This window comes from Acomys russatus, chromosome 15, assembly GCF_903995435.1.
Source record: "Acomys russatus chromosome 15, mAcoRus1.1, whole genome shotgun sequence".
NCBI lineage: Eukaryota > Metazoa > Chordata > Mammalia > Rodentia > Muridae > Acomys > Acomys russatus.
In genome coordinates this window covers 49,611,333-49,625,716 of record NC_067151.1, presented here as the reverse complement: position 1 = coordinate 49,625,716, position 14,384 = coordinate 49,611,333, and the positions used below count along the sequence as shown (strand labels likewise).

Here is a 14,384-nt window from a genome sequence, read left to right as displayed (position 1 = left end):
GTGTCTCCTGTTATGAGTTTTGACCATCAGGTCAGAGAGCCTGAGCTTGGTCCAGAAATAATGCCATATGTCTGCTTTGAATTTAGAATATACCAGTGAAGAGATTATTTAAATGAGAAAATACCTAGGGGCAGAAAGATCAAGTTCCCTTTTACAACAGTCAGGCAAGAAAGTAGGAACAGAAGTAAAATTGTGACAGTGAAAGAGAAGCAAGCCCTCTGGCTTACAAAGCAAGGAGAAAGAGCAACAGGGGGGAAGGATACAGGAGCTGGGCCAGCATCAATCTACAGCACTTGCATTTGACCTGAATATGCCTTTCACTGTGCCTTTTTTAAAGTCCTTTATTTTATTGGCTCCTTTATTAAAGCTTGTACTTTATGCTGAAGGATTTAGTAGTCTTTTTCTTGCCTCTTATACCATCCAAGAAGATTACCTATTAATCCAAATGTCATTCATTTCCATTATAAAAATAGTCCTCCTTTATAGGAGGATCCTTGAGCTGAGCATTTTAAATGGAACCTGAGGAAAAAAATGATCCTCAGTACTGTGCATTCCACATTTATTGTATGAGTCTTTGCTGGGCTTTTTGTTAATGAAATTTAGCATTAGAAGCAATGGATACTGAATTGAGATGAAGGCAACATGATAAATACTGAACAGCCTACCTCATTTGCTTCTCCATTCAGTTAGAGTGGTGGCCATTGAGGAAACATGCATCAGAATCAATCTTTAGGACATTTATCCTTACCTGGGATATTAAAGGCATAAGTAACATAAATATGAAATATGTGTTATGTAAAACAAAGAGGAACACAAAATTCCAGGGACCTAATAAGTGACTATTTCTAGTTGATGGAATCTTGGTGGCATGATGAAGTCTGGGCTATCTGGAGGTTCAGTGAAAAGGAAAGAGATCTCGCAGATGTGAGGATCTGGGGAGAGAGGAGGTACAGAGCAAGTGTGCAGAGTGACTAGAACACAAGCTAAGTCGAAGGGCTGTAGGTGAGAGGGAGGTGTTCTCTGTTTTCTGTGGAGCACGCGATAGTGACCCACAAAGCTAAGGAAGCTTAGAGCTGGTGCTGCAATGACCTGAGAGCGAGTGTCAAGGTGATTAATCTTGGCAGTGGAAGATACAACAGATTAGATTGGAGAGAAACTGGAAGCCATTTAGCAGAGTATTGGAGTAGCCTAAGGCAATGATAATAAGCATCCAAACAAGAATGGATTCAAAGGGATAAAACTGAATGAGCCTCTCTGCCAAGGGGTCTTAGCAAAGGATTTCAAGTCACTCGGTTTCCCCTGAAGTGAAAGGAGGTGGAGCTGGTAGCTTGTTTTCTTTTCCACACATGACTTAAGAATCTTGTATTTTTGCATGGTTCTTTGAAGGTTTTCAAATTCACAGGTTAATTCTACCATTAACATGTTTAAATGGTTTTCTTAAACACTGTATAGAATTTTTGTTGACAACGTAACACATGTACAAGGTAACATTCCAAACAACACCCAGATCTGTAAGAAATAAAAATTTTGGGCTAATTAGATGGCTCTATGTGTAAAGTGCATGCCATAGAAGCATGAGGACCCAAGTTCTGATTGCCAGTTCCCATGTTAAAAAGCCAGGGGTGGCAAAATACACCTATCATCCCAGCTCTAAGAGGCAGCCACAGATGGATACCAGAGACTTGCTGGGCAGCCAGTCTAGCTGAAATAACAATGACTAGATCAAGGAGAGATCCTTTTTCAAAAGGAGACAGAGAATAAAAGCGGAAAACTCCCCAGGTCTTCCTTCAGCCTCCACATATTCACATGGGTACCGTCTCTCTCTCTCTCTCTCTCTCTCTCTCTCTCTCTCTCTCTCTCTCTCACACACACACACACACACACACACACACGCACACGCACATGCACACACACACCACAACCACCGTACACATATATACACAGTTACAAACACAGAAATGAGGATTCCACTTTCACCTAGGAAAATCTCTATTCTACAGCCAAGAGATGCTATTACTTTCTAAATTGCTCAGAAATATTCTCAGCATTCAAATGCTTCTTTCTATTAATAATCAAAGACTTCTGTACTGATTCATTTCTGTCTTCTGCAACTGTCTTTTGTTTTATTTGTCTTTTGGTTTATTTTCTTCTTTCTTTCCACAACTTTTTTCTCTAATCCATGATTTCCCATCTGCTGGTCAACGGATGACATTGAGGACTGGGTAGCTAGTCAATGTGGGAGCATGTACTGTGCATTGTAGATGTATAGAGGAATCACTGGCCTCTAGCTGAAGACCAGGACCACTTCCCATTGTGATAGACAAGAAAGTCTGGAGCTATTGCTGACACATCCCTGGGATGTGAAAAGGACACCTGACATTTTGAGAAACACGTTCTGATAAAACATTTCTCTCAGGCTTTCTTATGTTAAATTAGGCTGCTGAATCTTCCTCCCTATAAGCCCTCCAGGTTTTGGGTCTCCAGACATGGATCAGTGGTGAGGAGCACTGGCTACTCTTCCAAAGTTTCCAGGTTGGATTCCTAACACCAACATGGAAGCAAACGACTGTCTATAATTCCAGTCACAGAAGATCTGCACCATTCTTCTGGCCTTGGTGGGCCCTGCACTCATGTGGTACACAAATATAGTCTCAACATATTTACCCTTACAAATAAAAATAGACAAATACATGTTTTAAAACTTGTGATTGTTTCTTTGGGTCAGGTAAGAGTTTCTTAAATTTATAGCAGAGCACTTTTCTTAAACATTTGCCTCACTAGTGGCTACTTTATCAAAGTAATAAGTACAGCACGAATTATCATTCATATTATATATCTTTAGTGCCCCCAAACCTTAAGAAAGTAGAAAATATTTACTAAACACATGCAAATATTTTAATTGAGTCCTTGTGGAGGTCACTAAGGATTACAGGAGCTCTGGTCATCAAGGTTTTCGTGTTATTTGTGGAGGTAAAAAAAGTAGTCATCTAAAAAGGATTTGAACCATGTAAGGTAGAACATATGGTACCCAAATAAACAAGGCCAAGAAACTACACTGAAAGTAGAAAAAGCAGAGGCAATCAAATGAATGGTTCATAAATTAATGAAAGAGAGAGGGAAATGGAGAGGGAATAAAAAAGGAAGGAGAGAAGGGGAAACTGAAAGAGAGAGGGAGAAAGGAAGACTAGTTGGGGTGCTAACATCCTAGAGCTATCCCTGTTTTATTGAACTACTAAGTTAATAATCAACAAAGTCTCATTGCAAATTGTAAGAGGTTTTCTTCAGATCCATTCAAGTAACTCCGACACCTAAACAGGGTGATGCCTAAGACAGTAAGTCCTGGCATGGTAACTCAGTTCCCAAGAACTATAGTGTATAAGATGGACTCTAACAGCCTGATTCCCTTCTTTTACTCCACTTTAGTCTTCAGCAATCACTGTGTTCCAACTCTTTCAAATAGGTTTGATCAACTGACTAGATGCTTTGCATACAGACTAGTAAAGAATTCTGTAGAAGACTTTAGTCTTATTCTAAATCCCCAAGCCATTTGATTCATAGCAAACAGCTATAGTGTACTATCTCTGTGATGGTAAACAAAATGAAATATTACCTTATGAACCCAAATATGTCTAAAATAAGCTACACTGACCACAGCGATTGGCTTGCTTTAGCAGAGCTAACCCCTCAGGACCGAGTGGCAGTAGGTGTTATATTTGGGTAAAATATCTGCCTGGATGCTGGGAAGACAGTGAAGAATCACTGTAAAAAAAAAAGTAGAATGTAATTATCCAGTGGGAACTCAGCCAGTGAAGTAAGATCAATGTTTTAAATTTATAAGGAAGACAGCATTAGGATTTTATGCTATGCTTCAGCTATGAATATATTCCTGACTCAGGTACAAAGACACCATATGGTCTTTCGAATCTCCACTAGTCTGATTATTCCAAAGGGATGCTTACAACTCTAGGAACTGTGACATGAACCCTGAAGACCTTTACTAAAGGAAAACACATCTCTCCTGTGTAGACAGAGCCACTTACACAGCCAGCTTTCAAACTCTGTTGGTTCTTAGAACATCAAGCTCCTTGAATGAGGAATAGAAGTTACATTGACAAATACATTAGAAAGACACCAGTCTCAGCTTATTGTCAGAGGATGAGTGATTCTTTTAAAAAACGCTCACTGTCCTAATTCTGGGAGGGTTAGTGTTAGGATGTCGTAGAATTCTATGATTCATTCCCTCTCTCTGTCTCTGTCTTTGTTTCTGTCTGTCTGTCTCTGTGTGTCTCTCTCTCTGTCTGTCTCTTTGCCTCTGTCTGTCTGTCTCTCTCTCCCCGCCAAAAATACACGTATACAAGAATATGGAATCACAAATGTATAAGCACTTTTAGAAGTAGAGAAGGTATTTCCAGAATTCAGCTGAGGCATAGAAGCTGTGATTTCATGCAGGTGGCATATTCAGGAGAAGAAAACTAAATCATTTTCTTAACCCAAGAACTGATTAGGATGGTTCTAACTCTTCTTACTCTAGTTGGAATACTGGGTCCAAGTATATTGACTATAAAGAGGCCTTACAAGTTTAGTTTCTTTTATCTTAATATTTGTTTGTCTTCTCTTATAAAAATGATTTTATTTTTCTATTTTCCAGAGAATAATAGAAAACCATAATTCTACAAATTTATTTAGGCTTAAGTTTATTGTTGCCTTTATCAATGGCAATTTTCTTGTGGATAATCACTTAAAACTATATCCAAAGTTACTTAAAGATCATAAGTGTTTTAATGGTACTAACATTTTAACTTTGTCCTTTAATAATTCAAGTAGTTATTTTTTATTTTCTAGAATACATTAAAGTTACTTTTAAAATATATTATTTTTACTGAAAACTTAGGAAAGGCTTTACCACATCTCACTGGGTAGGTTTTATTCTGTTTAAAAAAAATCTTTAGTCTGTTTATCACAGCAGGAAGAGGTGGTCATTCACTTTTCCACTATAACCTATTCCAGAGAGATATAATTAGATATTCAACAAGTATATTCACTGATTATCTATTCTACAAGATACCACATTAGATCGGATGGAGAATTTGAATATGTATAAAGTATTCTGGAAAGCAATCTACTAAAAGAGCTCACATCATGCAATACAAGATTCTATAGCTATATCTATGGTTTTGTTTATATAAGTAAATACACCCTTTGTTTTATTTACTTGATAAATAATAACTATATTAAAGAAATCCATTAAGAATTGATGAGTAGACCCTCATTATTTTGAGCATTTTATGAGTACCATTTTAATTGATATTCATTTCTTACCTGACATGGCAGTCAGATTTGCATCTTTGATGAAAATTTCAGTGACCCCAAAGGATTTCAAGATGTCTTTTAAATCAATCTCCTGTTCCACTGTGAACCTAAAGAAGAGATGGGAGGAAAATATTTAAGTATAGCAGCTTCTTATGGGCAGTAAGAATAAAATACTAAGTATGTTGATGACAAAAGTATTTTCTATAGTAGATAAGTTATGCTAACACTGACTTTGGACTGAAAGAAGTATGTAATTGTGCTTATGAAAATGGGGGTCACAATTGGAAAGGACTAAGTTTTCCTTTGCAAGTGTGTACCAGTTACACATAGATTCTTGGTTAGATGCGGGAACCTGTGTTTATTCTCCTTCTCAACTGGAGGGAGCCCTTCTGCCTTGAACCTATGCAGATCATGGTCAACACAAAAGAAACTTGACCTCTGTAGTATTTTTTCAGGCTTTTGTTTCATATTGTTTAGTTTGAATTTTTTGTCTTATCAGTCTTTGGCTTATATATTTTGATTTCTGTGGTTTCTGTGGGGGTGAGAGAGAGGAAAGAGAGGTTTTTTTTTTTTTTTTTTTTTTTTTTTTTGATATTTAGAGAGAAAGAGGGTGGGGTTGTGTAGATGGAGAAATAAAGAGAATCTAGGAAGAATTTGGAAGAAGGGAAATCACAATCAGAATATATTATATAAAAATATTTTTTCAATAAGAAGGAAGGGATCAAAGAGAATGACATAAGATAATAGGATTTAAATTCATTAGTACAAAAATATTTGCTATAGACAGTCAACTAAAGTACATGAAAGTTTAAAGGAATGTTGAGGTTAGGTACCGTTAAGTACTATGTAAAACTTGATGGCTCAGTGGGTAAAGGCTCTTGTTATCAAGCCTGATAAATGCATGCGTGCCTGTACACACACACACACACACACACACACACACACACACACACACACACACACAAATATTTTTTAAAATCCTTAAATGAATACTTTTCAAAATACTGTAATGTATTAAATAGTATTCATGATTTTTCAAGCTAATAATGACCTCTAAATTTTTATATATGTATTTATTTTACATTCTGATCACAGCCCTTCCATCCTCTCCTCCCATTTCCACCCTCCCTCCTCCCTTTCCCCATTCCACCTCCACTACTCCTCAGTAAAGGGGAGCCCCCTCCCCTTCCAACAGCCCTCCCCAGCACATCAAGTCGCATTAGGACTGAGTGCATCCTCTTTTCCCTGTGGCCAGGGCAAGTGATCAAAAAGCAGGTAACAAAGTCCATGTCAGATACAGCCCACACTCCTTTTACTAGTGGACACACATGAAGCCCAGGCTGCTCATTGGCTACATCTGTGCAGGAAGGATGGGCACAATCTATTCATGGTCCTTGATTGGTGTCTTGGTCTCTGAAAGCCCCTCTGAGCCCTTGTTAGTTGGCTCTGTTGGTCTTCTTGTAGAGCTCCTGACCCCTCCAGGTCCTTCTATTCCCCCCTCCACCCTAATCTACAAGATTCTCTGTACTTTGCCCACTATTTGAATCTGAGTCTCAGCATTTGCTTCCATCTGCTGCAGGGAGGAGCCTCCCAGAGGACAGCTATGCTAGGCTTCCATCTGCAAGCATAGGAGAGTATTGTTAATAGTGTCGGGGGTTGGCTCTCTCCCATACAGTGGGTCTCAGATTGGGCCAGTCATTGGTAGATATTCGCCAATCTCTGTTCCATCTTTATCCCTACATATCATATAGGCAGGGTAAATTTTGGGTCAACGTTTTTGTGGGTAAATTGGTGTTCCCCTCTGTCCAATAGGAGTTCTGTCTAGATAGAAGGTGTCCTCTTAAGTCTCCATGACCCCTAATACTAGGAGTCTCAGCTAGAATAACCCCCATATCCTCCCCCAAAAAAACCTTACCCTTACTAAGGTCTCCAGAGCTGCCCCACCCACAGTTTGGTTTCTATTTTCTCTGCAGGCTCTCTTGTCCTCCTGCTCCCCACCTCTCCCCAAGTCTGATCTTCACCCTTGTTTCTCTCCTCACTCCCTACCCTACCTCATTCTCTCTCTTCAACCATTACCTCTGTCTCTTTTATTTCCCCTTCTGTTTTATGCATCCTCCCTTGGGTCCACCTTGTTACTTATCTTCTTTGGGTATAAAAATTATCTTTATCCTATACTATATGGATAATATCTGCTTATGAATGAGTATATACCATGTTTGTCTTTCTGGGCCTAGATTACCTCACTCAGGATGATCTTTTCTAGTTCCATCCATTTGCCTGAAATTTTCATAATTTCCTTGTTTTTATTTCTGAGTAGTATTGTACTACGTAAATGCACCAGTTTCTTTATCAATTTTTCAGTTGAGCCACACCTAGGTTGTTTTCAGACTCTGGCTATTACAAATATACCCGCTATGAATATAGCTGAGCAAGTGTGCTTGTTGTATGATGGAGCATATTTTGAATATATGCCCAGGAGTGGTATAGCTGGGCCTTGAGATAGAGCTATTCCTAATTTTCTGAGAAAACTACAGATTGATTTTTAAAGTGGTTGTACAAGTTTGCACACCCACAAGTAATGAAGGAGTGCTCCCCTTTCTTCACATCCTTACCAGCATGTGCTGTCACTTGAGTTTGTGATCTTAGCCTTTCTGAGGGGTGTAGGATGGAATCCCAGAGTTGTTTCGTTTTGCATTTCTCTGATGACTAAGGAAGTTGAGCATTTCTTTAAATGTTTTTCAGCTATTCAGTGTTCCTCTGTTGACAATTCTCTGTTTAGCACTGTACTCCATTTTAAATTTTTTTTGAATTATTTGGTTTGTTGGTGTCTACTTTCTTGAGTTCTTTATATATTTTGGATATTAGCCTTTGGTCAGATATAGTGTTGGTGAAGATCTTTTCCCAATCTGTCAACTGCCATTTTGTTCTATTGACAGAGCTAATAAACTCTGTTTCTCTCTCTCTCTCTCTCTCTCTCTCTCTCTCTCTCTCTCTCTCTCTCTCTCTCTCTCTCACACACACACACACACACACACACACACACATCTGGTCAGTTGATACTGCCTCTCCATTTGCCACCTACCATGTATGGAGTAAAAGAAGCAACAAACTTAATATATTAATATAGTAAGCATTTCAACTCCATTTTTTGCAACCTCTTAAAAAATCATTGTAGTTATACTAAATGCTTATATATAAATAAGGGTATATTCATGATATCATTGCAAAAAGTTACTTATCAATGAAAATTGGGTAAATATTATGTATACAATGCTGTATGTTTTTCCAATTACAGTAGAGCTTTTGAAAGCAAAAACAAAATTTTGATTTTTAAAAGATTTTGAATTATTATGCACAAAATAATATATAAAAATGCATCAGCTTTTTAAGAAGATATGAAACATTAATTATCATAACCATAGATGAGATCTTAACTTTATACAAATGGTTTCTATGGTAAGGCTTATTGATTAATATATAATTTCTCCCTAAACTAATGAGTCATACTTTTAGTCATTCTAGGAAGAGATACAGAACAAACATGTCTATACTTTTTAATTTGATAAATAAAAACATGTTTAATACTTTAAAAACAACACAAAATATATGAGAAAGAAATGTTTTTTTTTTTCTGATACTACCTTTTGCTGTATATACATGCTACATATAAATTTTTAGGCAACAGGATACGTCTTTAATGAAAGATGTCAAACCACCCCCTAGACATTATATTAGCATAATATCTGACATTGTATGAACTGGAAGAAAAAAACTATCAAAACAACACTCACATATGAAGATGAATGGTTGAGAAAAAATAATTTTGGCAAGTTAATGTTTCCAAAAAAAGACCAAGAGAAAATTTTCTGTATATCAAACATACTAATCCACATACTGAAAATTATTATAGTTTTACTTTAGTGATGGTTTATACCATAAAATGAAGATTGTGAAAGCAGAATTGTTTGGCGTCGAATTTATTTTAATGTTTGAAATATCTTGAATAGGAAAATAGTTATCAGTCCAAATAGCTAATATCTAGCTTTTTATAAGATTTTTGTTCAAAGTTAATGAAAAACTGTTAATAATCTCCAGTTGTCTGTTCCTATCTTTTTTCCCTTGCAAGCAACTGAAAATAGCTACTGGTCAAACATCACCTCTGTCCTCTTAGTACAGACTACTAGTATGGTTATCTGTTACTATCACCCTTCACACATTTTACAGTCTGGGTTGTTTCTTATCATGATCTCTAGAGGGAAGTATTGTTTTCTCCAGGCTACAAAAGACAAAACTGAAGTCTAAAAAACTAGGCCACTTGCTCTATTCATATTCATGGCGGAAAAATGAAAATAGTAACTGTGGTCTTTCTGACTGCACAAATTTCCAAATTTCCTACAGATCTCTGGTTTCAGTCTTAGTATGTAGCTGAAGATGACCTTGAACTTCTGATGTCCGGGCTCCACCTCAGGAGTTCTGGATTTAAATGTGTGTGCCACTATGCCCAGTTTAAGTGCTAGGAACAGATCCCAGAGCTTCAAGAATGCTAAGCCAGCACTCTATCAGCTGAGCTACAGCTGTACCCTTCTACTCTACAGCCCAAAGGATGGTTGGTATTTTATACTGTCCATTCAAACTCTAGTATGAGTGAAACTATGTCTGATAGAACAAATATGCACTTACAAAAAATTCAACCTTGCATTTTTAGAATAATATATCCGCATGATAATTGCATGAGACATTAAAATTTGATCCCTGAGTAGAACTGGAATCTAGCTGTTAGATTACTCTTGACCTTTCCTTATATTGAGGCGCAGAAGCCACTACCTTCCTAAAATGTTTAGTTGGCTCCTACATCTACAAAATGTGCAGGAGCTTCGCCACTGATTACTGCAACATACAACTGTTTCAACAGTCACCTTGCTACAGAAGAAGAACCAAGTTTGTCCCAGTGAGCTATTTACTCTTCCTATATATGCATACAGAGGGAAAGTTTACAAAACTCCTGAAGGAATGGAGGCATGGTAATTAGCTGAGCCTAGTTTAGTAACAGGCATTAGTGAGAGCAAGTGAACTGAATTTTCATAAATGAAGAATAACTGAGAAAATGAAAATTTAATTTTCTTCTGCTGCCACAATCTATTTCTCAGTGGACATGACCTAGACACATTTTCTAGTGAATGTGGAAGAGACAGAATATATAATATTTCTTAAGCACTCATTTAGAATTCTGCTAAAATACCCCTGAGCAATTTTATATCTTCATAGAACTTAAGCCTCTGGAGATACTACACTGAGTTTATGGAATTTATTAACAGAAGCTTTAACATTGTATTGAATTTGTTACATTATAACAAGGATTTTCCTATGAGAAAAACTATTCATGATTTTAAAAAAATGACTTAATGAGTTTTAAAATGGGTTAAATTGATTACAACTTTATGCCTTAGGCAATATTTTATACTCAATCATTAATACTTATAAATAAATATTATAGTTTAAAATACCATAGCTCATAAAATATGTATATGAAATCAACTTTTATATCTAACAAATTGTTATTTGTTAAGATAGTCACTGACTTTTTCTTGAGAATAGACTAGTAGAATCTTTCTAGGTAAACGCATTATCATGGAAAGTGATTCATGCTAATTATCTTAGACGCCTGAACTATTTAGGTTATGATCACTTTAGTTTTTATAAGAAGACTAAGGAAGAGATAGCTATATGTACATATCCGTATATAAGTGTATATGTCTTTATATATGTCCACAACGTGTATAGAAGGATATGAAGGCTGAATCATGTTCTTCCTACAAATATCAATACAAACAGATCTCTTTCGTTTACAAAGGCAAACATCATCTACATTTTTTGAAAAAATAGGCATATTTATATAAAATATAACTGATATATCAACCTCCTAAAATTGGGATGAAATTAATAAGTTTTAATAAGCCAGATTTATTAATTTACTCATCATGATTTCGTATTTATAGAAATTTAAATTTGAACATTTTAATGTAAAATGAGACCCAGAACTGTACTGCCATGTGCACATATGCCCATTACATATGTTATTAATCGATGTATCTTGTTCTCTAATGTAAATTATTTTCATTATGCTTGTAAGCCTACAGTTTGTGAAAGGCCTCCTGGAAGGTCTAGTGTCACAGGTGACCTTTATGTCTAAATGAACAATACTTGGAGAAGGGTACTGTAGATCAATACAGAAATAGAAATGGAGAGTCAGGTACGTGCCATAGCTACCAGGAAATGGACACAACATGCTGCTAAGTAGGGATGTTCTGAGGGACCTGCAGTGGAGTAAAGAAAAGAACAGTCGTCGGAGCAGTAAGTCTATGCATATATCTTACTTGTTGACCACAGAGAGTATTTGGAGTAGATTTGTATCTTGTTTATATACGACTATATGTCAGTACCTCTACAGTTGCCTGTTTGCAAGTGCTTCCAATAACGGCAGAGGTTTTCCCGCTTACTTATAATCAACTCAACAACACATGGTTCTCAGTGCTGAACAAATCAAAAAAGTAGATGTGTATCTTCAGGTAGTAGGATCGTGTCCGAATTAAAGAATATTAAGGAGGAAGAGGAAGCAGAGAGAAGGAAGAAAGAGAAGATGGATGAGATGAAGGAAAAAGAAGAGTTGATGGAGGAGGAAGCTGTGGAGGAAAAGGAGGTTGAAGAAAGAGAAGAGAGGAAGGGATGAAAAGTAGGAAAGGAGGATGAAGAAAGAGAAATAGGATAAAAAAGAAGAGTGAAATTCCAATGCATTTGCAAGAGATTTTTGTGGATCATAGCACTGTGCTATGCAAAGGGCCTCACAGGACGTCCTCACCTGGGCAGGTACACTTCCACCTTTTGTTTCTTCACAGAGTTTGTCCATTCTTCGATCAGCTGTGCTTTAAGCAGAGGTTCCAGTGTGGCCAGTGGAACTTCCTGTCTGGACAGTACCAGCATCATGCTGATCTCATCTCCCTCATAGGGTATTTCAAGGACTTGGTAGATGCCACCAGCTTCATTGGATCCATCACTAAATTCCCCTGCAAACAAAATGACAGCTTTAAAACTCACATCAAAACTTTCAGAAGATGATTTCAGTTTTTTTATGTCTTCACTTAGAATGAATATTGGGGTCTGGAGAAACACTCCATAGTTGAGACTCTTGCAGAGGATCTGGGTTCAGTTCCTGATACCCATACAGTGGCTCACAATCATATGTAACTTATCTCCAGGATATCCAGTACCTTCTCTGGCTGCCTCTAGGACCAGCACACACGTAGTATGCTACATATATGCAAGAAAAGCACTATTATAGATAATTGATTCTTTTCTAAAAGAAAAAGAAAATAATGTTTATAAAATAAGAAATTTCGGCATCCAAAGCAAAATGACTTATTGGAAAATAGACCTCAAAAGTAAGTGAGTCCTCACCACCAAAAAAATGTAATTAATTTGAATTATCTCACATTTTTTATGTTCTCTAGACCGTTTTTTATTTTTAAGTAAGATAACTCAATTTAACACAGTAAAAACTGGTTCTAAAAATAAATCCCCGGCTTTACGTTGGGTGTACCAATGTGCACATTTACCCATACTCTTGAATTTTAAGAAGATAATATATAGTGCTGGGCACCCCATTGTTACCACAATTGCAATACACAAGGCCAATATTGCCAGCTAAAATAGAATCTAAGCATTATGTACTTGTATATTACATAAGCATATCAAGTGTATTTGTGATAATAAAATTATCAAAGTTAGGTATTAAGTGAGATAATTTATTTTGTATTCTATAAATTTAGCAGGATTTCTTATGCATCTGTGCATACACATTGCACACACATGGAGAGAGATTGTGGTGTGTCTTTAGAACACAAACTTTTGTCATTGCTTTAATTGTTCTCTATCATCAAAATAGAGAATAATACTTGTTTGCATATATTCCTAGGTACCCTAGACATGGTACTAATCATCTCGGTTTTCATATAAATAGGTATTTTTTTCTACTTTGACTATTAGTTAGAACTGTTAGTTTTAACATATATTTAGTTACAAGTGCATTTTTGCCAATGACTTAACTAATTATTATAATTCAGGAGGAAATAATACCTTAAGTATCTGAAGAATACAAAGAAATTCAATGAAAATAATGTCAAAGATTATTGAATTACATCATATACAGTTCTCTCAGCCATACATATACAAATCTGAGATTTAAAATGCTTCAAGATTCATTTTTATAATTTTATGTTTATGAATCTGTGCCTGGCTGTATGTAAGTGCATTGCATGTGCACAGGTGTTCACGGAGGCCTGAAAAGGGCATCAGGTCCCCTGGAGCTGGAGTCACAGGCAGTTGTGAGGTGTTCTGGGGATTGAACCTGCGGCCTCTACAATAGTAGCAGTGGTTTTAACTGCTGAGCTATACCTCCACCCTCTGATATTTGAATTTTAAAGAAAAATTTTACATGGGCTGTATAAGAGATTAAAAAGTGGATAAAGGCAATTAATGCCAAGTCACATGACCTTATTATGATCCTAGAACACATTTGGTGAATGAAGAAAAGCAACTCAGTCTTCCTTTGACTTCTGCACATGTGCTACTGTATATAATCCCACAAACAAACAAATAAATATAAAAAAAATAAATAGTAACAATGCGTAAAACTAACACAGGCTCTGGGTGAACCATACAGCTAAAGACGATGCCAAAGTTAATTAGAATGTTGTCACCCAAGATCAGAACTTATGACACATGCATGCTCCTGTGTGTGTGTGTGTGTTGTGTGTGTGTGTGTATGTGTCTGTGTGTCTGTGTGCACGTGCAAATACGGCTTGGAGCATGTACAAAGGTCTTCCTTTGCCTTCTTCTTCATTTGATATATGGTCTTGTATTGTTTTATTATTGTATACTCCAGCCTACCTGTGTCATGAGTTTCCACGGAGCCTTCTATCTTTATCTCCTATCTCAAGGTAGAAGCACTGGACGGTTGAGTTCTGAGGATCTGAACTCAGGCCCTCATGCTTGCATGGCAAACACCTTACCCATAGAGA

General features: G+C 36.7%; 1 protein-coding gene across 1 annotated transcript in view; it reads right to left on the bottom strand.

Annotated features, from left to right (window-relative positions):
• Window positions 1-14,384, bottom strand: part of Serpini1 (serpin family I member 1) — a 30,063-nt gene that overhangs the window by 11,698 nt on the left and 3,981 nt on the right. Inside the window, exons 4-5 of the mRNA XM_051157309.1 lie at window positions 12,167-12,371; window positions 5,320-5,417 (exon numbers count right to left, since the gene is read on the bottom strand). Of these exons, the coding sequence (XP_051013266.1) occupies window positions 5,320-5,417; window positions 12,167-12,371 (303 nt within the window). The remainder of the gene's footprint in view (window positions 1-5,319; window positions 5,418-12,166; window positions 12,372-14,384) is intronic.